This window comes from Benincasa hispida, chromosome 9, assembly GCF_027475165.1.
Source record: "Benincasa hispida cultivar pf3 chromosome 9, pf3_genome.v1.1, whole genome shotgun sequence".
Classification (NCBI taxonomy): domain Eukaryota; kingdom Viridiplantae; phylum Streptophyta; class Magnoliopsida; order Cucurbitales; family Cucurbitaceae; genus Benincasa; species Benincasa hispida.
Genome location: NC_143486.1, coordinates 69,674,495 through 69,696,557, shown reverse-complemented (window position 1 = coordinate 69,696,557; position 22,063 = coordinate 69,674,495). Strand labels below are relative to the sequence as shown.

Sequence of the window (22,063 nt, the reverse complement as noted above, 5' to 3'; positions counted from 1 at the left end):
ATTTAGGTCAGCTAGCTTCATCGCTTTGTAACTGACTAAACGATCACTTATCATCACAAGGTAAATCATTTACCAAGTTGCACACATCGGTTAGACAATGAGATGCTTGCATATCGGTTAAAGTGTGCGCGCTAGACGATCGTTTAGGTCAGCAAGCTTCATCGCTTAGTAACTGACTAAACGATCACATAGTAACACAAGGTAAATCATTTACCTACCGTCGCGCTACACGATCGAATGGACGGTCAAGCTTTACATCCTCGTCGTCGTTTACACGATCGTTTGCTTATACTTCTATCGTCTAGTGTGCGTTGAACGATCGTCTACCTGCTGGAGTTTGCTACATGATGAAGACCTCCTAGCGGTTCAAGACCCAGTTCGCCCGTGAACCAGTTTGCTCTATGAAAAACGTAATAGATAGGGTTTTTCATTCTGATTTTTAGCAAAAAGCTCATCTCGGTCCATTAATCCTTTGTTTATTACATGTGATGTATGTTTTATATGTCATATGGTATGCACATATAGTAAATCCCACCTTAGGTTATGCAATGATCATGCATCATCTCTTTATTGTAAGTGTTATAATTTAGAGAAGCATGATTTTAATTATGTAAGAGCATGCTCATGCATCATATAATATAAGAGTTATATTTATGCATGCATAAAAAAACATTGACATGCATCATCTTTATATTATAATTGTTATAGTATAAGGGTGAATGATAGCATGTTTGCTTGGTTGTTACGCGTTATATCAAAGTTATATAGTAATGACCAGACATTGCATGAAGCATGACACATAGGTTATTTTATAAATGTTATAAATGCCTCGTTGTGCGCAATCTTTTAGTTGTTTCTTTTTAAAAGTTAAAGAGAAATTAGAACTAAAAGAAATAAGAAAGACATGCATACTAACTTAGGTTTCAATTCATGGTTTTAAAATATTTAAAACATGGATCACATAGACCTAAGATCAGGGTTCTAATACGATTAGCAACCCTAAGGCTTTAATCTTTTAATCAGTTCAATAGGATTAAATTGGCTAATAAAAGGCTAAAGTGTAGCTAATCTATCTATAAGGGACCTTTTGTCTAAGGCGAGTTCTGTCTAGGCTGGGGTATTTAAGTTGACGGAAACGTAACACCCCTACCTAGGAACTTGCTTGGAAAGGTGAATTAGATAGATTTGATGCATGCATGCAAGTTAAGAACAGTCCATTAAAATGTTTAAATGTGACTACTTGAACTTGTTCATATTTCATAGACAAACGTTGTTTATGAACAGAGTTTAAATAGACGACTTAGACTAAAATCAGTAGTCGGATTGTCTAGGTTAATGATATAATTATATATGATATAATTGGATTGGTTAATTATATATGATATATGTATGAGATACATTAATTTGGAGGAAATTAGATGTAAATATGATTTATATCAAGTAGAGGAGAAAATACTAGAGTAGATATGTGATATCAAACTATAGGATATAAATATAATATGATTATATTTATTAATTAATTGATTGATTAATTATATGATAATTAACAAATTCTTCCACGTGTCGACATGGGTAGTGGGTAGCGTTGGTTAAGGTAATCGGCGGGATAAAAATGAAAAGCGTTTTCATTTTTCAAATCGTGTATTCATATTTTTGTCCGCCCAAAAGAATTCGTGAAAACGATCGCGAGAGCCTATACGATAAAAGCTCTTCCGTCTAAACAATTGTCTACCTCACGATTTCTCTAAACGATCTTATACATTTTTCCTAAACGATTGTTCAGTTTTTTATACACAATCGTGTAGCTCTTCTATACGATAATCACTTCCGCTATACGATAGCACAGCCTCATCTCCCACTTGATTATCGTCTACATGACGCGTTGTCCTTCGTCCTCTACCAAACTCACGAAAGCTCACTCTTTGGGTTTTTACTCCGAGGATACCTGGGTTTCACTAGTGGTGGTGTCGTCCCTGCTGCAGTGTTCGTGTTAGTACTAATCGTGTTGTTGCAGTCGACATACCTGTCGGGTGTTGGTAAATCTGTTGGAAGGTTTCCGCTGTTTTGGGTTCAGAAGTGCGAAGAGAGTCTTCAACTGGTATGAACCCTTTCCCTGTTATTAATTGTGTTCTGAGCATGCCGATAGGTTTTGTATGCATAACTGTTAGTGTTGAATGTATATCATTTGTATTTCGGTCACTGTGAAATCAGAGCGATATGAACACGCTCATGGAACTCTCGATATGAGATCCTTCGATCATGTCATATATAATCAAACTCACTTTTGTCACTTTGAACACTTCAAACTGACCCAAAAACTTATTATCAACTTGAATCCATTGAGCTACCAAGGGGACCTTATGGACCTATGGCTCATAGCTCAAACAGTACGTGAATAGCTGATTAAACTTTTTAGCCACGAGATCTACCATCCATTAACTGTCAAGCATTCCACTAAAGACCGACAATTGCACTCTTCTCACTACAGATATATTTCTGTGTCCATTGGATATAACCAATCAACAGTATGATAAACCTTCACAAATCCTCGTAAGTATAGTTGGGCCAATTTACTGTTTCGCCCATGTAGTTACATCTAACTCCTTAAGTACCACTGATCCCTCTAATGAACAATACAACATAGTCCTACTATGTGTGGACACCTCTCGGGCCATGAGAAGGTGTGTGGTGTCACATCGTTCAAGCCTTGGAATCAGCCCTTAAATGAGCAATCTATCTACTTACCCCTGCTTCAATGAAGGACTGAATTTCGTCTTGTGTAACTGAGTTCATAACTCCCAAATCAAAGAAATCCCCAAACTGGTAGATTTAAGTCGGCGACCTGGCCATTCGTGCCCATGCAAATCAAAGGACCACCCTCAAAAGCAGGAGTTCCCAACTTACTCAGGATTGAGGTCATGTTACCTGTGATCATCCTAGTGAAGTGAAGTCTCTGTCATGAACGATGTTATATAACGAGACTATAACACTTCGTGGTTCGGTCTTATACAAACTCCTTTGTATAGGACACCCCCGCTCGTATGTCTTCACATGAATGATCAGGATCAAACCATCTGTAGCAAGTCACAACACTTGTAACTATTCTACAAAGCGGGCCGCATCCGTAGCGTTACCAATATAAGGTTTCCCTCCTATATTCATATACTACAGACCATTTTGGTTATCACTTAATATATGATCCACCTGTATGTCTCCACATACATACTTAAGTTACAAACGACAACCAGGGGTCTTAGTTTATTGGTTTGTGGTAAAGCAAATAAAACGTCCAATGTTCATAAACAATGGTGAAGAAAATATCATATATTATTATCACAAGCGTTTGTTCAAAATGGTGATTACAAACTACAAGACACGAGAGTTTAGGGCGTCATCCCCAACATTGTTCAAGTTTCAAAATAAGCCCTTGAGGGGGAAATTTATCTACTTACCCCAACATCAGAGAATAAGTGAATTCCATCTTGTGTAACTGTGTTCCCAGCTCCCCAATCAAACAAATCCCCAAAATGGTAAGCGTATCGATTCTGCGATCTGGTCACTCTCACCCATGCAAATAAAATGACCACCTTCGTAGGCAGGAGTTCACAACTCACTGATTCAGGTTATGTCACCTATGGTCATCCTGGTGAAATGTAAGTCTATACTATTAACGGCGTTATATTATGAGATTAATCATTTCGTAGTCCGATTTTATACAAACTTTTTATATAGGATATCCCCACTTACATGTCCCCACATGAATGATCAGGATCAGATCATTCGTAGCACTTTACAACACTTGTAATATCTATAAAACGGGTTGTATCTGTAGTGTCACTAGGATAAAGTACACAACCATATCTATCTATTACAGATCGTTTAGGTTATCATTTAAACATGATACATTCATATGTCTCTATACACATATTTAAATTACATAAATTAACATGTGATTTTTGTTTATTGGATTGAGTGTATGCTCATAAAATAACAATTATTTTAATAATAACAATTTGTTTATACAAAATTTACAAACTACAATAATACAAGAGATTTAGGATACCAATCCCAACATACTATATAAACTCTCTAATCGTATGGGCATTATTTGGTAGATTGTGTATTTTTAGTAACATTCTCTCTAATATTATTGTTCTCCCTTTGCCATGTGGACGTAGCTAACACATTGTTAGTGAACCACATGTGTCGATCTCTATTCTTTTACGTTCTTTTGTATTCTTTAATTGTCGATTTCATAACAGTTATCAAATCTATGGGAAATGTAGTGGAGAAATGTTGTAGACATCTCTCTCATGATTATATTAGTACTCCGAGTGGTAGTGGGCCTAGTGGTAATAGTACTAATACACCAATTGTCTTAGCCTCGGATGCCATTATTGATTGTGATCCAAATGAAAGAGTAGGTGAAGACTTTGTCTATGATACAATTGATATTGATTTCGAAGGTGATGAGATTAGACCTTTCGAACAAGGGCCAACAATTGATATTTATTTGTTGGAAGCAATGTTAAGAATGAAGGTGATTTTGACATACTTCAATGGTGGAAGATAAACAATCATCGGTTTGAGGTTCTTAGCCATATGGCTAGAGATATTTTGACAATTTCGATATCTGCTATAGCATCCAAATCAACTTTTAATACAGATGGACGTGTTGTTGATTCATCATGTTATTCATTGGCTCAAAAAACCGTGGAGGCTCTCATCTGTACTCAAAATTGGCTAAATTTTGATCTAATAGGTCTTGAAATTTAGCATGAATTGGAAGAGGCTACATTAAGTGTTTATTCAATTGTTTAACTCTAAACTTTAATCGTTTGTATTTTATAGTTGTAACTTGTAAGTTTAAAATCTTAATGAGGTTGTCTTTCTCTTCTTAATCTTAATTATATAAGTTTCAGTGTGGTTATGGATAATGAAAAGGAGATTGAAGACCTTCCAGATTTTGCAAAGTTCTCACTTATCAATCATTGACTTGTGAATGTAAGTTTAACTTATCTTATATTTATATTTTTTTAAATCTTAATGAGGTCGTCTTTCTATTCTTAATCTTAATATTAATTATATAGGATTCAAAGTGGTTATGGAGAATGAAAGAGACATTGAAGACCATCAAGATGCGATTGTGTTTTGTTGTTCACTAGTTACTTTAATTGTAATGTGACTGAGACTTGAAATGTTTTGTTGTATTTGTGACTAAGACTTGTAATGTTTGGTCGTATTTGTGACAATACTTGTAATGTTTGGTCGTATTTGTGATGTACTATTTATTTAGTTTCATTTTGTGCTAATTAATTAATTTAGTAATATAGATTTTTAGACATTGAAGAATGAAGTGAAGGACATTATGTTTGTTTCTTTTCTTAATATGACTTTAATTCTTTAGCTATTGTTGTTTGCGTCTGTATTTTGTAATATGAGTTATGAACAATGTAATTGATATTTGAGGATATAAATTGCAAATAGATCAAAGAAGACACTCTTGACTCTCATACTAGCTTTCTTTTTAAATATATGTGCTTTTTTAAGCAATTAAGCCAACACAATCCCAAAAAATAGACATTTTAAATATTAAGGGTTATCAAATCATATCAATATTTTAATACCTCTCTTCCGTAAGTATTAAAATTTATAATGGTATCTTAAATTATTGACCACAATCACAAATTAAGGGGAAAAGGTAACCATGATTAATAAGGCAATGTTCAATCTAAATTAATAAATTAAATTCATAGGGAGAAAAAGGAAGGTTAACAAATGATAAATTTTTACGTATTTGAAGGAATTCATAGAGGGGGGGAAATGATTTTTTTTTTTTTCGAACATGAAAAATTTTGAAAGTCAAATTACCCCTACATTTACTGTTCAATTTTCTTTAACTTTTATGAATCTTAAAATTAGTTTTTCTAAACCTAATTTTTAAATAGGTGACTCTTGATAGTTAATTTGTATTAGCATTGCAATTATGATAATAATTTAGAACAAAATATAACTTTTACCTAATCACATGCATGAGTAGTAATACTGTAATAGTAATAGCCTATAGTACTAAGGGGGCGTTTGGTGTCACGGTCATGCTTGTCCAGGGCGTGTTGTCCATGGCTGCTGACTGCCTCCACCTATGCTTTCATCATATATATTTTCTTTTGCTAGGTAGTTAGGTTTATATGTACTTTTCTTTGTGAGTGACCGCTCGCCCATCTCCATATGCAAGGGTAGCAGATGTGTTTTTGTTCAGAATGCACTATATGGGGATAAGACTAACCATCACTTCCCCATACCCAGAGTAGTATATTATAAAGTTGTTGTTGTTGTTGCTTATTGCTTTCTAGCCTATTACAATTTTTCTCTTATCTATTCTTACAATCAAATTGTTTGTGAAAACCTTTTCTCCAAACCCATTTTCTAAAACTGTTTTCTCTAAAACGGGGGTGGAGGCTGCAAGAGGCACCCGGTGTGCCATTGGCTGTTCGTATTCGTACTGGCTGAGTTGTTCGTGAGCGGGAACAACTGCCGCATAATCACTAAGTGAAGCTTCGGAAAGGCGATTGAGACAGTTGGTATCAGAGCCAAGTCGACTCGTAGAGTTGAAAAGTTGCGATCATGTTTGCTACGAAGCAATTGGGCAAGTCCCATATTGACCGATTAGTCGAGATTGAAGAGCAAATGCTCTATTTAATAGAAGTCTCTGATTAGTTTCGGTTACATGAAGTCGCTGACAAGGCCGATGAAATTGATGCAGTGGCTGGCCGCTTAGACGGGATGCCCGTTAGAGAATTGTTGACAAGGGTTGAGACCCTAGAAGAAAAAACCATGATGGATAAGCCTCTCGAACATGGGGGTTGTTCATCAGGATCTGTTGCCTCGATAGAAGAGCGTGTCAAAGAACTAGACAGTTCGCACAGAACGATCATTCAAATGGTGACCGAAATGTCCGAGGACTTTCGAGCCACCATCGATGTCATCTGAGCAGAGATTATATACATTAGTGCAAAAATTAACCTCACCATGAGAGCAGTGGGAAATCAACCACCAGTCAGGGGTGAAGCCCAATTCAACAGGGTAAAAGTATCCGAGCCCAAGCCCTTCTGTGGGGCTCACGATGCAAAGGTGCTAGAAAATTTTGTCTTTGACATGTAACAATACTTCAGAGCTACGAACACAGCGACTGAAGAATCAAAGATCACCCAAGCGACGATGCACCTAGCAGAGGATGCCAAGTTATGATGGAGACCCCGTTTCATGGATGTCCAAGAGGGATGGTGTACCATCGACACGTGGGAGAGACTGGAACAATAGTTGCGTTCTCAGTTCTTCCCCGAAAATGTTGAGATTTTGGCAAGACGCAAGCTACGGGAATTGAAACATACTGATATTATTAGAGACTATGTGAATTGTGAAATAATTTTTCGGATTGATGTTGGACATAAGAGACATGTCCGAAAAAGACAAAGTTTTCTGTTTTGTCGAAGGCCCAAAACTGTGGGAAAAAATAAAACTGTATGAGCAGAGAATACAGGATCTCCCAGCTGCATACACAACGGTCGAACGGTTATTTGACTTAATTGATGAATCTCAAAAGATGAGGCAACACTCGAGATTCCCTAATAGGGGGAGAAAGAGCAATGGTCCGAGCCCATCGAGAAACTGTAGGGGAGATAAAGACAACAATGGGGATAATAGACCTCCTCAACAGACGACTAGAAATACGTGGCGGGGGCAGAATCAGAAGAATTTTTATCGCCCCTTATCCTGTTATATATGTAAGGGTTCACACAAGGCGAGCGAATGTTCGGAACGAGCCGCCTTTAATGCTTTCCAAGCCTCGTTAGCTTCGGATTGAAAAGGAAAAATTGTTCAAATGAAAGACGAGAATGTGCGTGCAGAGGAAGATAGAACCCCACGGGTTGGGGCCTTGAGATATTTAGCTGCCCTCCAAAAAGATGTAGGGGAAGAAAAGGGATCCCATAGAGGCGGATTGATGTATGTCGATGCTTGGGTCAACCATAAATCGACCAAAAGTACCATGGTTGATTCGGGGGTCACCCATAATTTTATGTCCGAAACAGAAGCTAGACGGCTTAATCTCCATTGGGAAGGAGGCACAGGTAAAATGAAAGCAGTGAACTCTATGAAAGAGGACAGTCGTAAAGTTAAGGGACTGGAGTAGCCCTGCTAATTTCGTGATCGTTAAGATGGATGACTTTGATGTGGTGTTGGGAATGAAGTTATTGCTTGAGCACAAGGTAATATCGATACCCCTCGCCAAGTGTTTAGTGATCACCAGGTCTACGCCCACCATTGTGAATGCTGAGATCAGACAACTAAAGGGGATAAAGATGATCTCGGCCCTCCAATTGGAGAAGGACGTTATCCATGAGTCAGTCAAAACCGCGGAAGAGAAGGCCCCCAAGAAATTGTGTGTGTCTTGGAGCAGTGTCGTTTTGTTGAGCCGGACAGTTTACACAAGTCTCCGACTCCAAAGAGGAGAAGAAGGAGACACCGAGAGTTCCTACCAGGAGACTGGGTTCGAGTGAATTTGTGCCCGGACAGTTTCAAAGTCGAGGGCAAATTTAAAGGACCGATGGAAGTCATCGAAAGGGTTGGGAAAACCTCTCACCGGGTGCAGTTACCATCGTGGATGGAGATTCATCTTGTCATCCACGTAAGTAGACTAAAACCCTATCATCCCAACCATGCCGAGGAAAGATGTAGGGTGATGACCCATCCGCAAGCCACAACAAAGAGAATGGCAGGAGAAGAAGCCAACAAGACACTTGCGGGAAGGAGCGACAAAGCGGAAGGACCAGGACCAGGTTGGGAAGAGTTCCTAGAGAAGTGGAAAAGCCTCCAAGACAGAGAAGTTCGTTAGGAGCGCATGGAAAGCCTCAAAGGCAACTGCTCAACAGTATGTTGAGTTCGAGCAGAGTCGATTGACGGGGATGTCAACCAATTGAGTGGGGGAGAATGTCACAGTCATGCTTGTCTAGGGCGTGTTGCCCATGGCCGCATGACCTCCTCCACCTCTTTTTACTATGCTTTCATCCTCTTTATTTCCTTTTGCTAGGTAGTTAGGTTTATATGTACTTTTCTTAGTGAGTTCGCCCATTTCCATATGCAAAGGTAGCAGATGTATTTTTGTTCATAATGCTCTATATGGGGGTAAGACTAACCATCATTTCCTCATTCTCGAAGTAGTATGTTATAAAGCTGTTGTTGTTGCTTATTGCTTTCTAGCCTACTACAATCTTTCTCTTCTCTATTCTTACAATCAAACTGTTTGCGAAAACCTTTTCTCCAAATTCGTTTTCTAAAACCGTTTTCTCTAAAATGGGGTGGAGGTTGCGAAAGGCACCTGGTGTGCCATTGGCTGTTCGTATTCGAACTGACTGACTTGTTCCTGAGCGGGAATAAATACCGCACAATCGCTAAGTGAAGCTTCGGAAAGTGCGATTGTGACATTTGGCGCGCAGAGTTGAGTTGAGTTGAATTTGTAATTATTATAGGAGAAGAATAATTGGGAGAGTTTATACGAATAACAAGGTGAGAAATGTGAGTTAATGCGAATAACAAAATAATAAACCTCTTTAATAATTGGTGAACCAAATGGGGGTAGTTTTTTTTTACCCACCCAACCCAATCCAACTTGGGGGGCCAAACACCTAAATAATAAATAATTAAATATACATTTTTAATTAATTAATTAATAATCATTTCTTTAAAAAAAAATAAAAAGAAAAAAGATCAAACCGACCGTCCGGTCAGTCATTTTTTACTAAACAACGGTCTATGGAAATTTGGTCATTTTTCAAATGAATTATGGTCGATTCGGTGTCAATCTGGTCGGAAAACTAACTCCAATCAATTGATGATCACCCTATTGATAACATTAATTTTGACATTTTTTAAAAAAATATATGCTATTTAAAATGAGAATTGAATCAAGTTTAAAATAAAAATGGACTTTGTTATACATCTGTGTGTACTTTTTTCTCTTTTATAAAATCCAAAAGATTAAGAAGTAATAAACCTCTTTAATAATTGGTGAACCAGACGGGGTGGATTTTTTTTACCCATCTAACCCAACCCAACTTGGGGGCCAAATACCTAAATAATAAATAATTAAATATACATTTTTAATTAATTAATTAATAATCATTTCTTTAAAAAATAAAAAGGAAAAAGATCAAATCGACCATCCGGTCAGTCATTTTTTACTAAACAATGGTCTATGGAAATTTGGTCATTTTTCAAATTAATTATGGTCGATTCGGTGTCAATCTGGTCGGAAAACTGACTCCGATCGATTGATGATCACCCTATTGATAGCATTAATTTTGACATTTTTAAAAAATATATATGCTATTTAAAATGAGAATTGAATCAAGTTTAAAATAAAAATGGATTTTGTTATACATCTGTGTGTACTTTTTTCTCTTTTATAAAATCCAAAAAAATTAGTATGCTTTCATTGAGAGTCGAACTCAAGACCTCCCGCTTACTAAACGGGTGCTCTAACCAACTGAGCTATGAAAGCTTCTTTATGATAAAACGTTAATTAAAATATACATATACGAGCGATTAAAACAAAACAAAACAGAACATAAATACTAAGGCTTTTTTATAACGATCTTTTTATCGATTTTGAAAACGTAGGCTTATTTCCTCTCTGTTAGGGAGGATTTTGGGAAATTCTTATAAATAAAAACATCGAAATATATATATATATATATACATTTTATAGCAAAATGTTCCAAAAGTGTTACTTTTGAAATTTTTTACTATAAAGTGTAAATATTTTTATATTTAAAAAGATTTCTATAATTTTTGTATTTTTTAAAATATTGGGATTTTTTGTCAAATTAAAACAAAAAAAAACTGTTAAAAAGTACTTTTTCTTTTTAATTTTCAAAATTTATCTTAATTTTAGAAGAAAGTGGATATTGAAACATATAAATTTTGGGAGAAAATAGTGTTTATAAACTTAATTTATAAAAATAAAATAATTAGTAATTGGAACATATTATCCATATTTGGATATGAAATCCACAAATTTAAGAATTCAATTTAAGATTGTGAGTATGCATTCACATTAACTTGATTGTATGTGTCACACTACAAGATCTCATGCATATGTGCAATTTACTTGATCATATCTTATTCGACACAATTTCGTGACTACTTAATTTTTTTTTTTTTTATTATTATTGCTATTTCCAACCATAGATCATCTTGATTTTAAATGTTTATAAAAGCCGAAATAATCTAAATTATAAATTTTGAGCCATAACTTTGAGTGCTATTGGCCAAATTGGTTTTTTCTTGTAAATAAAATACGTGTAATTTGTTTGTCTACATTAAGGAAGATAGCTTATTTGACTATTAGACATAAGAAAATTATTTTGGTCAAGAATTTGGATTACGTAACAAATTTCTTCAACGTTTTGAGTTGTGGATGCCCAAACCATGATGAGATGAGAGATGATTGAGGGAAGAAGCGTGCTCCCTTGATGGTACCTATCTTGATATATTTCAAGGAATTGTCCAATAAAATTCTGACACATGGTAAATATTTTATTTAATATATATATATATATATATATTTTGTGTATAAAAAAGGATGCACGTGATTAGATGCAGCCTACCCAAGAGGAAAAGGTTGTTATGGAAAGGAGAAGGAGAGGAAGTCATATGAGAAGATAAAGAGGAGAAAGGAGAGAGAGGAGAGAATTTCATGGCTATTTAGAAAGTGATTTTAAAATTGTTAAAATTACTTTTACCATTTTTTCTACAATCAATTTTAGAGATGTTTTTAATAATTCAAAACTAATTGGTACCTGAGTATGTGTCGATAACTATAAGGTCCGCGTTCAAATTCTCTCTATCTCAATTGTACCAAAAAAAAAAAAAAAATCAAAACCAATTTTTTTTTATTTATTAAAGTTGTATTTAGAAGTACAAAATTAAATATCGAACTAAGTTTGAGTAATTAAATGCATATTTTAGAATGATTTTAAATAAGACAAAAGTGATTAGGGGCTTGTTTGGATTCACTTGAGAAAAAAATATTTTTCAAAAAACTTATTTTTATATAAACACTTTTGATCAAAATTATTAAAATATACTTGAAAAACTATTTTGAGCGGTTGTCGAATATCTTTAATTTCTTCTCAAATAATTTATTTTAAAAAAATAAACACTTAAAAATATATTCCAAACACATTTTAAAACAATTTCAAAATCACTACCAAACATATCTTTAATGTTTTTCTAATCAAAATGCGGAAAGATAATTTCACTATATATAAAAAAACCATATTTTATAATTTGTTTTGCTTTTTGGTTAGTTTTAATGATTGAAAAGTATTGCAATCGAGTGAGTCACTCAATTAAAACTTCTCATTTATTTATTTATTTATTTTTTACAGAACATTGTTTTTTCTTAAACTATGATAGATATTCATACGTTTTCATGAATTTAATATTGACATGAGAGGCGAATTGACATTTCTATTTATTGTAAAAAATTTATTGAAAACTAAAAGTGATCAATAATAAAATGTCACTAATGTAAATCTAATATAAATAATAAATATTTTAATTTATTAAAAAAAATAAAATATTTAAATAAATATAGGACTATTTTTAAAACTTGAAGGACTAAAGTGTATGTCCTAAAACTTCATATATCAAATAAATATCAACTCCAAAACTCAGGATCAAAAGTTCATTTTGCCCAATTTTATTTATTAATTTTAAGAAAAAAAATACATTTTTTTAGTCCACGAGTTTTCAAGAATAGGTTTAAAAGATCTCTCAACTAGTAAATTGGTTAAATTTAAACAAAAAATGGATTAAATATATGAGATGGCAAGATGATTAAATATATGGATCAAAGTGATTTTTTTTTCCTACAAGAATATAGCTCAACTGGTATAGTGTTTGTATCGACCAAATAAACGTATTCTTAAACTAGGACAAAAAAATGTTTTTTTTTTTAATTTAAATATTATCCGAGATTCTAACAAAGAGAGAAAAAAGGGTAACGAATCACGTCGTCGTCTAGTAGCACAAGAATGAGAATCAATCAGCAACGATCACAAAGCCAAAGACGAAACCACACAAATTCCCTTCCCACATTCACCAGAAAGATCAATCAACAATGCCCGCCTCAAACATGGCGGCATCTCTAAGCTCTTGGTCCCACGCGCTCGTCAGAATCTCCCCCTACACCTTCTCTGCCGTCGGCATTGCCATAGCCATCGGCGTTTCTGTCCTCGGAGCCGCCTGGTATTCATCCTTCTTCAAGCTCCTTTTTAGATTTAGGGTTACTCTCTCTTCAAGTTCCATTCATCGTTTCCGCGCTTTCTATCTTTAATTGTGGATTGCTGTTATCTCTCAGGGGGATCTACATAACCGGAAGCAGTTTGATCGGTGCTGCAATCAAAGCTCCGCGTATTACCTCGAAGAATCTAATTAGGTAAGAAGTCCTATTTCAATTCTTCTTAACTCCGAGTTTACATTTCCTAATTGCTCGGTGTTGGGGTGAAGATCGAACTGAAAATAGGGTGAAGCTTTCACTTATTTTATGGTGATTGATTGATCCATGGTTGCTTAAGCTTAGATCATAGAAGTATCAGGAGATTATTCTGTTTTGGCTGTAGAATTTTGATAGAATTCAGACCTCTTATGCTTTTGAATCTCAAATTTCTTTTCCATTGTTGAGGTTGTTAAGATATATCATGTGGTTGATTCGAACGGTACTTTGACAGTGATCAACAATTGATGAATGGCTACTTTTCAACCTGTACATGGAGGTTTGGAAGGTGGTATTTAATTTTGAATCATGAGTCATTTTGGAAACATTGAAGTGTAGTAACTACTTAAAATAACTTTTAAAACACTTTCAAATTTTATTTTAAATAATTTTTATTAAAAGACTTTAAATAAAAATTATTTTTTTTGAAAAACATTTAGTCAATCCAAACAGATATTTTTTAAATAAATTATGGTCTTGCCTTGAACTTATGCTGTTGGCCTTGTTCAAAGATTGAATTTTTTTAAGTAATAGTTGAACTCGTTTTTTTTGGAGCATTTGTATTCTTTCATTTTTTTTTTAACGAAAGCTCGGTGTTATGGACTGTATTTATAAGTGATTCTTTGTGTTTCTTTCAGTGTAATTTTCTGTGAAGCTGTGGCCATATATGGTGTCATTGTGGCCATCATTCTACAAACAAAACTGGAGAGTGTTTCAGCATCTCAAATTCATGCTCCTGAGTCTCTAACAGCAGGATATTCCATTTTTTCTTCTGGGATTATTGTCGGCTTTGCCAATCTGGTTTGCGGGTTTGATCCTTCATCTTAAAACATTCTCTTTACTAGAATGAAAAGAAAGAAAAAACAAACCCATGAATTGAAAATTTTTTAATTGGGAGACATCTTTTGTTGTTAAAGGTTGTGTGTAGGGATCATTGGCAGCAGTTGTGCATTGTCTGATGCTCAAAACTCATCCCTTTTTGTAAAGATTCTTGTGATCGAGATCTTTGGAAGCGCACTCGGGTTATTTGGTGTAATTGTAGGAATAATCATGTCTGCTCAAGCTACATGGCCTGCTAAGGCAGTTTAATTTGCTAATTGCTTCTGAACTTGAGGATTTGTGGTTAACTTTCTTTGGAGTTAATGCCTTTTCTTTGTATATGTAAAAGCTTGGCTATGATAAACAAACCGTGTAAGAACTTGGAAAGTGCTTGGTGTCTTTTTTGGTCTCTAGGATGCCCAATGATATGGCCTTGGCATTCATGCAAATGTAAGGCAGTGGAATTTGAACTGCTGTAATATATCAATAATATCAAAAACCTTGGTGAAGGCTCCACAAATGAAGCTTTCCTTTGTAATTGAAACTCAGAGGTTTAAATCTCCATATTGGTTACATATTGGTTAATCCGAAGTTGTTTGTTTTGAAAAACATTGGCAATGTGTTTATTTCAGTATCTAGTTGTTAATACATATCTGCATCATGGCTGTTTGGTAATATATTTATAAACCATAAAACTAACAAGTTCACTAAATATTAGATTGAATATAAATTATTATTAATAAATTTGTGAATTTGATTTATGTTTAATTTTTTTATAATTATTGTTTTGTAATAGCACATAATTTATAGGATATTATTGTAAAATTTGAATTAAAAAAAAAAAACATGAAATTGTTGTTATCATAATTTACATTATTTGGATCATATAATCTAAAAACAGTTTTTGGGGGGAAAAAAATTCAAAGTGCATACCAAAAGTATGTTTTCAATGAATCTAAATTATCTACCAAACATGCCCAAAAACTTAATTCCATAAATACCAAACCATCCCAACTCATCACACAAACATCCTAACCTCAAGTCCTCGAAAGCGATAAAGAAGATTATTGAATAATAAAATGAAACCATGTAAATGATATATACAAATTCTAAATAGAATCTTACAAGGGTTCACATTAACAAAGACGTATGATATACATTTCAGATTTACAAAAGGAAGGATAACGTACTAAGGTTGCTAACCAGCCACCCAATTGTAGCACGACGTCCCTTTCCTTAGTAAGCTAAGCCTCCACTAAATGCATCCCCATCGTTTAGTAAACTTTCCGTAAGCCAATACCCATCCCACGAGCCGCCAACCCTCTGCCAATAAGCCACCAAAATTTCATTAATTATTGAAGGCTGTGTATTTATATTCCTGCAAGTACTTTCCACTAAAACATTGCCAACCAGCATGTACTTAGCACGTCGTGTCCTCGCTGGATGACTGCAGGGCTCTTTTCATATATAGTACGATATTGTCCGATGAGAATAGTCAAGATACTTGAAATTGGCTCTAACACTCACAAATATCAATATATATGTTTATATACACATACAACATGCAATATTGTAGATATATGTGGAATAGTCTCATCCTGTACTATGTTCATGGCCCATCCCATTACTTTTCAAGAAAGTACCAATTATTATATCATGGCAACTAATCGAAACCCAAGTAAGCGTGTTTGGTCGGGAATGGAAGACAATCTCAGGTTCAAATTCTCCAAAGATGTTCTTTGATGAGGAAATAATTATCAATCTAATGATGATGTGAATTACCATATCATAAAGTTTAGTGAAACAAGCATTATGTAAAGAGCTACTAACCATCATTCACAAGTCACAGCCAACGGAGATACACGATTTAAATAACAGAAGATCCAATATTCAAAAATTGTGTCAAGAATGATTGGAAAAAGTGGTTCAAAATGACATAGCCTAACCTGAACCATGGTGAATTGAAATATTTCTTCTTCCTTGGGGCGACAACCTCGTATCCATACCCGCTGCTTGAATAGGTTCTGTTTCAGAATTTGGAAATCCACAGGATATTATTTTACAATAGATAAATTTACAGGCAAAGAAAGTACAAAAAAGCTGAATAGAGCTGAACTTAAGCACGTCCGAAATTAGTTGGCTACTAGACATAAGAATCAATCAAGTTCATTATGGAGCCTGCTTTACCTCCTCTACAAATAAACTGCTCAAGATCTTTCTCTCTTTATGGCCTAACAATACACGATAAGTTGAATGGTGGAATACTCGTCTAAATCTTTCAAACTGCACTGTCAAAAATGTAGCAAATCATGAAAACACTGAGCAGTTACAGTAATGCTTATATTTATTTCTGAAGTTTCAAATGGTACCTGTCCCAAATCAAAGAAGGGACCGAAATATGTCGACCTTCGAAGAGGATCGAATCCCGCAAACTGTGATTTATTGAGATGTGTTTAATTTACAGGCCACCATGTCATTAAACAAGTATTCAATATGAAAAAACAAATACCCTTTATAATGCAAACTACCTGGTACATGACCTCAATTCCATAATCTTGATGGGGTCGATCATTGTATCTCAGTGCATCTAGCTGGTGTTGAATAGCTTCTTCTGCAGTGAACTATATATAGAGAAAGTTTCAAAATGAAGATATTGACAGAGAAACAACTACAAAATCTAGTACTAACTTGCATAGTTGAACAGTTACATGTAGTCTTGGACCTATAGGATCCTTCTTGTGTGCATCGTGCCTGCAGAAGAGTATGAATGGAGGTGTTTAGTTTGAAGAAACTAAAGCAGGAATCTGAATTCCAACACCAGAGAAAATTAGTAACTTATTACGAACAATCTTATCAAGAACAAATTTAGTTTCAATGCAAAGATTTATTCCTGTTATCTGTGTATTTTAACATCACTGAACGAAACAGGATGGAGGAATTTGTACCATTAGCCAAACAAGGAAGCCTGATTAAAACCAAACATTCAATTGCTTGACTCTGTAATCTCAAGGCCATGAGAAACACAATCACACCATATTTCTCGATAAAAACACGAAGTCAGTCGAAAATCTCAGATACGTCAATTCACAATCGAACACGAACAAAATCATCTTCCCATTTCTCTCGAGATCAAACTACGGTATGCAATAATACGATGCAAAAACTCTAAAAGTGAAAATGAATCAGAGAAAACCGAAATTCGCAAGGTTTGTGCGTACCAATCAGCAGGAAGAAAATCGGGAACTTCTGCAGAAGCTCTGAAGCGAGAATACATGGAAACAATCACGGGTTTATTGACAGAACTCGTGAATTTGCGGTTGGTAATCAAAGACATGGATGTAGGAGCCGCTGATAAGGACGAACAACATGACATCCTCTTCCACCGGTGAAGAATCTGGGCTCGTTCTTCTTCTTCTTCTTCAGCTTCTTCTTCTCTGATGAAATCGATGGTTGATGATAGATTGGCGTTTTGGAGGTGAAGCGTCGATTTGTTCTGTTCTTGTTCAATTACCATTTTTCTTGGATATGTGTTAAATTACCATTTTAGTCTCTTGATTTTGGTCCAAACTTTTCCTTATTGATCTATTATACACCGTAATATTTTACTATATTTGTAAATAAAAAATTTCATTTTCTTATATTTAAAACAAATATTAAGATATTTATTTATATTATATTTATTTTGATGACATTTTGTAGTTTTTTATAATATTTTGTAAATTTTTCTATAATATAATAAAAATATCGATTCTTCTCTCATGAAATATCGATAAGTTGATGAAATTTAATAGAAAATTTGTATTGAATAATACAAATGGGAAAAAAAATCTGATTATACATATCACATTTTTAATATTTGCTATTATAGCAAACATTGACCGGTAAACCTTTATTTTTTCGGAATTCCAAATTTACCCTCTCTTTCCCTTTATTAACTTTCCTTTTTCAAGTTCTTGACCTCCTTTAAACATTGTCATTTGTGACCTTTTTCTTCTTTCACAGTGAAATATCTATGGTCTCCATGAAATCAGATCAAGCTCCATGATACTTTTTGCTTTCCTTTTTCTTTTACGGTGAAATATCGATGAATCAGTCTCCATGAAATCCCATTCGTGAAGCTCCGTGATACTTCGATCAATTTTTCCTAACAATGAAGAATATAAAGTAGTTGATGGGGACAATCACTTTTTGGTAAATTTGGCCTATAAATTACGAAGTTGTCGTGTTTGGGATTTGGTGGAGATTCCATGTGCTCATGCTTGTGCTGTTATTCGTGGGCTAAAATTAGATATATATACTTTTGTGTCAGACTACTATTTTTGCAGTACATTGTTATCAACCTATAAAGGATCAGTTTATCCTATTGGAAATCATTCTGATTGGAGATCTGTTGATGTTGGTGTGAATGTATTGCCTTCATGGAAGACGGTCAATGTCATCGTCGTGGCCATAATTGTAGGACATGCAAATTTCCACCAGTTGTTTAATGAAGAAGCTTGATTTGTAATTGATGTTTGTAATGAATAAGCTTGTTTTGTAATTGATGTTTGTCATCAATTTATCAATGATAGTGAGACAGCCGATATTTTTCACCAATTTATCAATTAGATTATAGTTGTTGCTTGTTGTCATCAATTTAACCATTAGATAGTGAGACAATTTGTTATTGATGTTTGTCATAAATATATTGAGACCTTGTTACTAATGTTTTGTTAGTGGAACAGACTTTGTTGTTGATATATCCATTCTTTAGTCAATATGATGCTTTTATTTATGAAGCTTTCGTTTTCCTTTAGCCATAACAATTGAAAGAAATTATATCAAGCTATTTGTAATAGCTTCTGTCAGCAATTAATACAATGAAGTGATAGATTTTATCACTTACAGTAGATAAGCATTTTTGTAGAAGATCCATCAATGATAGATTCTATCACTGATAGAATCGCCAACCAAATGTTACACGATCGTATAACATTACTGATACCATACTATCAGTGATAGAAGTTGTGCAGCTTGTGTTTAAACAAGTTTGTAGAAGAAAGTTTCTTAAAAAGAGCTATGGATTGTGAGTTATGAATTTTTTAAGTTGTACCAGGGAATTGGTGCATAAGCAGACAGCTGCTTGTGAAGAATAAGCAAGCAGTTCATCGTGGAGAATTACAGTGGGATTTTATAAGGAGGATATCGCTCTCGGGGGAAATCTCGCTAGGAATTGAGGTGAGTATTGCTAAGAATTTCACAGGAAAAGCTTGGTATCGCTCTAGAGGGTATCGCTGGTGTCGCTCTAGAGGATCTCGCCAGTGTCGCTCTAGAGGATCTCGCTAGTGTCGCTTGTGGGGATCTGTTATTCTTCAGTTAACGTAATGTCTTTGTTGCATGCATGTATTTATGTAATCTTTGTAGAACCTTAAGCGAGGTTTGCTGTTTGTATATATTACTAGTATTTTAACAGGTTGGTATTTAGATTAAAAGTCTTGGGTGGTGGGTGCTGGCAAGAGGGGCTAGTAACTACCACGGTCATATCATTTTCCAGAATAAAAGGGTAATCTGGGAGGGAGTGTGACACTATACGATTGCCTACCCAATGCTAGACGATCGCCTACTAAATGCTACACGATCATGTACCAAATGCTACACGATTGTTGAGCTCGACTAAACGATCGCTTAGCTCTGCTACACGATCACTGAGTAACAAAATACTATACAAAGTTGCAACTATATCAATCACATTTATACTATACTATCGCCCTCTTTTCCCTCCAACCAAACAACTTCTAAAATAAATTGAAAGTTGCAACTATATCAATCACATTTATGAAGGATTCATATTGATTCAATATAACTATCATTGATCTTGTAAAATAACAATGTAATTTCCAAAATCATAACAATCACTATATATTGTCAAAATAATTTCCAAACTATTGTCAAACAGAAGTCTATTGTCAATAAACAAGTCTATCTATTGTCAATCAAAGTTGTGATATTCTAAGATCAAAGCTTGGAGCGTCGTCATTCCACCTTGGAGACTGCCTTGTAGCTTTGTTTGGAGACACCTTGATAGACACATTTGGAGATACCTTATTTTTGTCTTTCTTTTGTTTCTTCCCAAATGTTGATCCTTCCAATGTTTTTCTATTTTCTTTCTCCATTTATCCTAAAAACAAACACATGGAACCATTACATTCATATCATTGATAGCAATAATAGTGATAGATACTTTTCCTATGAATAAACAATCATCAAATCACAGTACAAGGAACTAAATTAGCATCAATGATAGCATCCATCAGTGATAGTTTATTGATAGATAAATCCATCAACAAACTATCAATGAACTGTCAACATATTCCCTAAAGCATCAGTGATAACTTCTATCCTAAAAACAAACATGTGAAACCATTACATTCATATCATTGATAGCAATAATAGCGATAGATAATTTTCCTATGAATAAACAATCATCAAATCACAGTACAGGGAACTAAATTAGCATCAATGATAGCATCCATCAGTGATAGTTTGTTGATAGACAAATCCATCAACAAATTATCAATGAACTGTTAACATATTCCCTAAAGCATCAGCGATAACTTCTATCATAAAAACAAACATGTGGAACCATTACATTCATATCATTTATAGTAATAATAGTGATAGATACTTTTGCTATGAATAAACAATCATCAAATCACAGTGAACTAAATTAGCATCAATGATAGCATCCATCAGTGATGGTTTATTGATAGACAAATCCATCAACAAACTATCAATGAACTGTCAACATATTCCCTAAAGCACCAGTGATAACTTTTATCCTAAAAACAAACATGTGGAACCATTACATTCATATCATTGATAGCAATAATAGTGATAGATACTTTTCCTATGAATAAACAATCATCAAATCACAGTACGGGGAACTAAATTAGCATCAATGATAGCATCCATCAGTGATAGTTTGTTGATAGACAAATCCGTCAACAAACTATCAATGAACTGTCAACATATTCCCTAAAGCATCAGTGATAACTTCAGTTAAACAATAATAAAAAACTAAATTGACATAATATTCACTGAAATATCAGCAAATCACAACGAAACACAGTACTAATCTTCACATAATTAGCAATCAAACACAGTCAACAATAAACTATCTACATATTCCTCGAAAAACTAGCAAATTACACTCAACATTACAAATAATCTTCACATAATCAACATTTTGATGACTATTAGTCTATGATGACTATGTTGTGATGACTACACCGTGATGACTACCCTATGACCAAAATGCATAATAAAATGAAACATCTAAAAAGCTGGAGAATGCATGTAGCCCTAATTTGAAATAACTATTTATCTTCTTATATAAACTGTCAATGGAAGAAGAACGAAACCCTACGTTTTCGAATTTTTTCTATCAGTGATGAAGAGATGAACAAAGGAAAACGAAGAAACGAAGAAGAACAACGTACCTTTTGAAGTTTGGAGCGAAATCGATGGAGAAGAAAACAGTACTGTCGGATCGGAAGAAGACGACACTGTCAAAATCAAAAGGTTGAAATCGGAAGGAGACGGCACTGTCGAAGCTCGAAAGGGTTGGAAGTGTTTTTCGCGTTTTTTGGGAGAAGATGAAGGGTCGAAATGAAATTTATAATTAATAAAATAGTCCTTTACATTGTG

The 22,063-nt window shown here is 34.4% G+C and overlaps 2 protein-coding genes and 1 non-coding gene across 6 annotated transcripts; 1 reads left to right on the top strand and 2 right to left on the bottom strand.

Moving 5' to 3' along the window:
* Positions 1–10,484: 10,484 nt before the first annotated feature.
* TRNAT-AGU (transfer RNA threonine (anticodon AGU)) lies at positions 10,485–10,558 on the bottom strand. The gene has a single exon. It is a non-coding gene; the product is annotated as a tRNA-Thr (tRNA).
* A 2,486-nt stretch (positions 10,559–13,044) lies between these two features.
* LOC120086300 (ATPase, F0/V0 complex, subunit C protein) lies at positions 13,045–14,921 on the top strand. 3 transcript variants are annotated; one of them, XM_039042870.2, is made up of 5 exons: positions 13,045–13,311; positions 13,424–13,501; positions 13,794–13,847; positions 14,197–14,359; positions 14,476–14,921. In XM_039042870.2, exons 1-5 carry the CDS (start codon positions 13,184–13,186, stop codon positions 14,515–14,517), a joined length of 465 nt encoding a protein of 154 aa, XP_038898798.1. In that variant the 5' UTR covers positions 13,045–13,183; the 3' UTR covers positions 14,518–14,921. The 3 variants fall into 3 exon arrangements, with proteins under 3 accessions (XP_038898798.1, XP_038898796.1, XP_038898797.1); XM_039042868.2 differs by having other exon boundaries at positions 13,048–13,311; positions 14,197–14,367; XM_039042869.2 differs by lacking the exon at positions 13,794–13,847 and having other exon boundaries at positions 13,051–13,311; positions 14,197–14,367.
* Positions 14,922–15,449: 528 nt separating this feature from the next.
* On the bottom strand, positions 15,450–17,929 carry LOC120086152 (DNA-directed RNA polymerase subunit beta). 2 transcript variants are annotated; one of them, XM_039042628.2, is made up of 7 exons: positions 17,596–17,929; positions 17,086–17,128; positions 16,906–16,998; positions 16,747–16,809; positions 16,565–16,660; positions 16,324–16,401; positions 15,450–15,700 (listed from the first exon to the last, which is right to left on the bottom strand). In XM_039042628.2, exons 1-7 carry the CDS (start codon positions 17,889–17,891, stop codon positions 15,614–15,616), a joined length of 756 nt encoding a protein of 251 aa, XP_038898556.1. In that variant the 5' UTR covers positions 17,892–17,929; the 3' UTR covers positions 15,450–15,613. The 2 variants fall into 2 exon arrangements, with proteins under 2 accessions (XP_038898556.1, XP_090174013.1); XM_090317887.1 differs by having other exon boundaries at positions 17,066–17,128; positions 17,596–17,883.
* Positions 17,930–22,063: the final 4,134 nt, after the last annotated feature.

Coding starts and splice junctions, on each gene's coding strand:
- LOC120086152 (XM_039042628.2), bottom strand. CDS start 17,891: ATGGTAATTGAACAAGAACAGAACAAATCGACGCTTCACCTCCAAAAC. Junction 16,999..17,085: donor CTATAGGTCCAAGACTACAT/GTAACTGTTCAA, acceptor CTCTATATATAG/TTCACTGCAGAAGAAGCTAT. Junction 15,701..16,323: donor TTCAATTCACCATGGTTCAG/GTTAGGCTATGT, acceptor GCTTATTGGCAG/AGGGTTGGCGGCTCGTGGGA.
- LOC120086300 (XM_039042868.2), top strand. CDS start 13,184: ATGCCCGCCTCAAACATGGCGGCATCTCTAAGCTCTTGGTCCCACGCG. Junction 13,312..13,423: donor TCTGTCCTCGGAGCCGCCTG/GTATTCATCCTT, acceptor GTTATCTCTCAG/GGGGATCTACATAACCGGAA. Junction 14,368..14,475: donor TTTGCCAATCTGGTTTGCGG/GTTTGATCCTTC, acceptor TTGTTGTTAAAG/GTTGTGTGTAGGGATCATTG.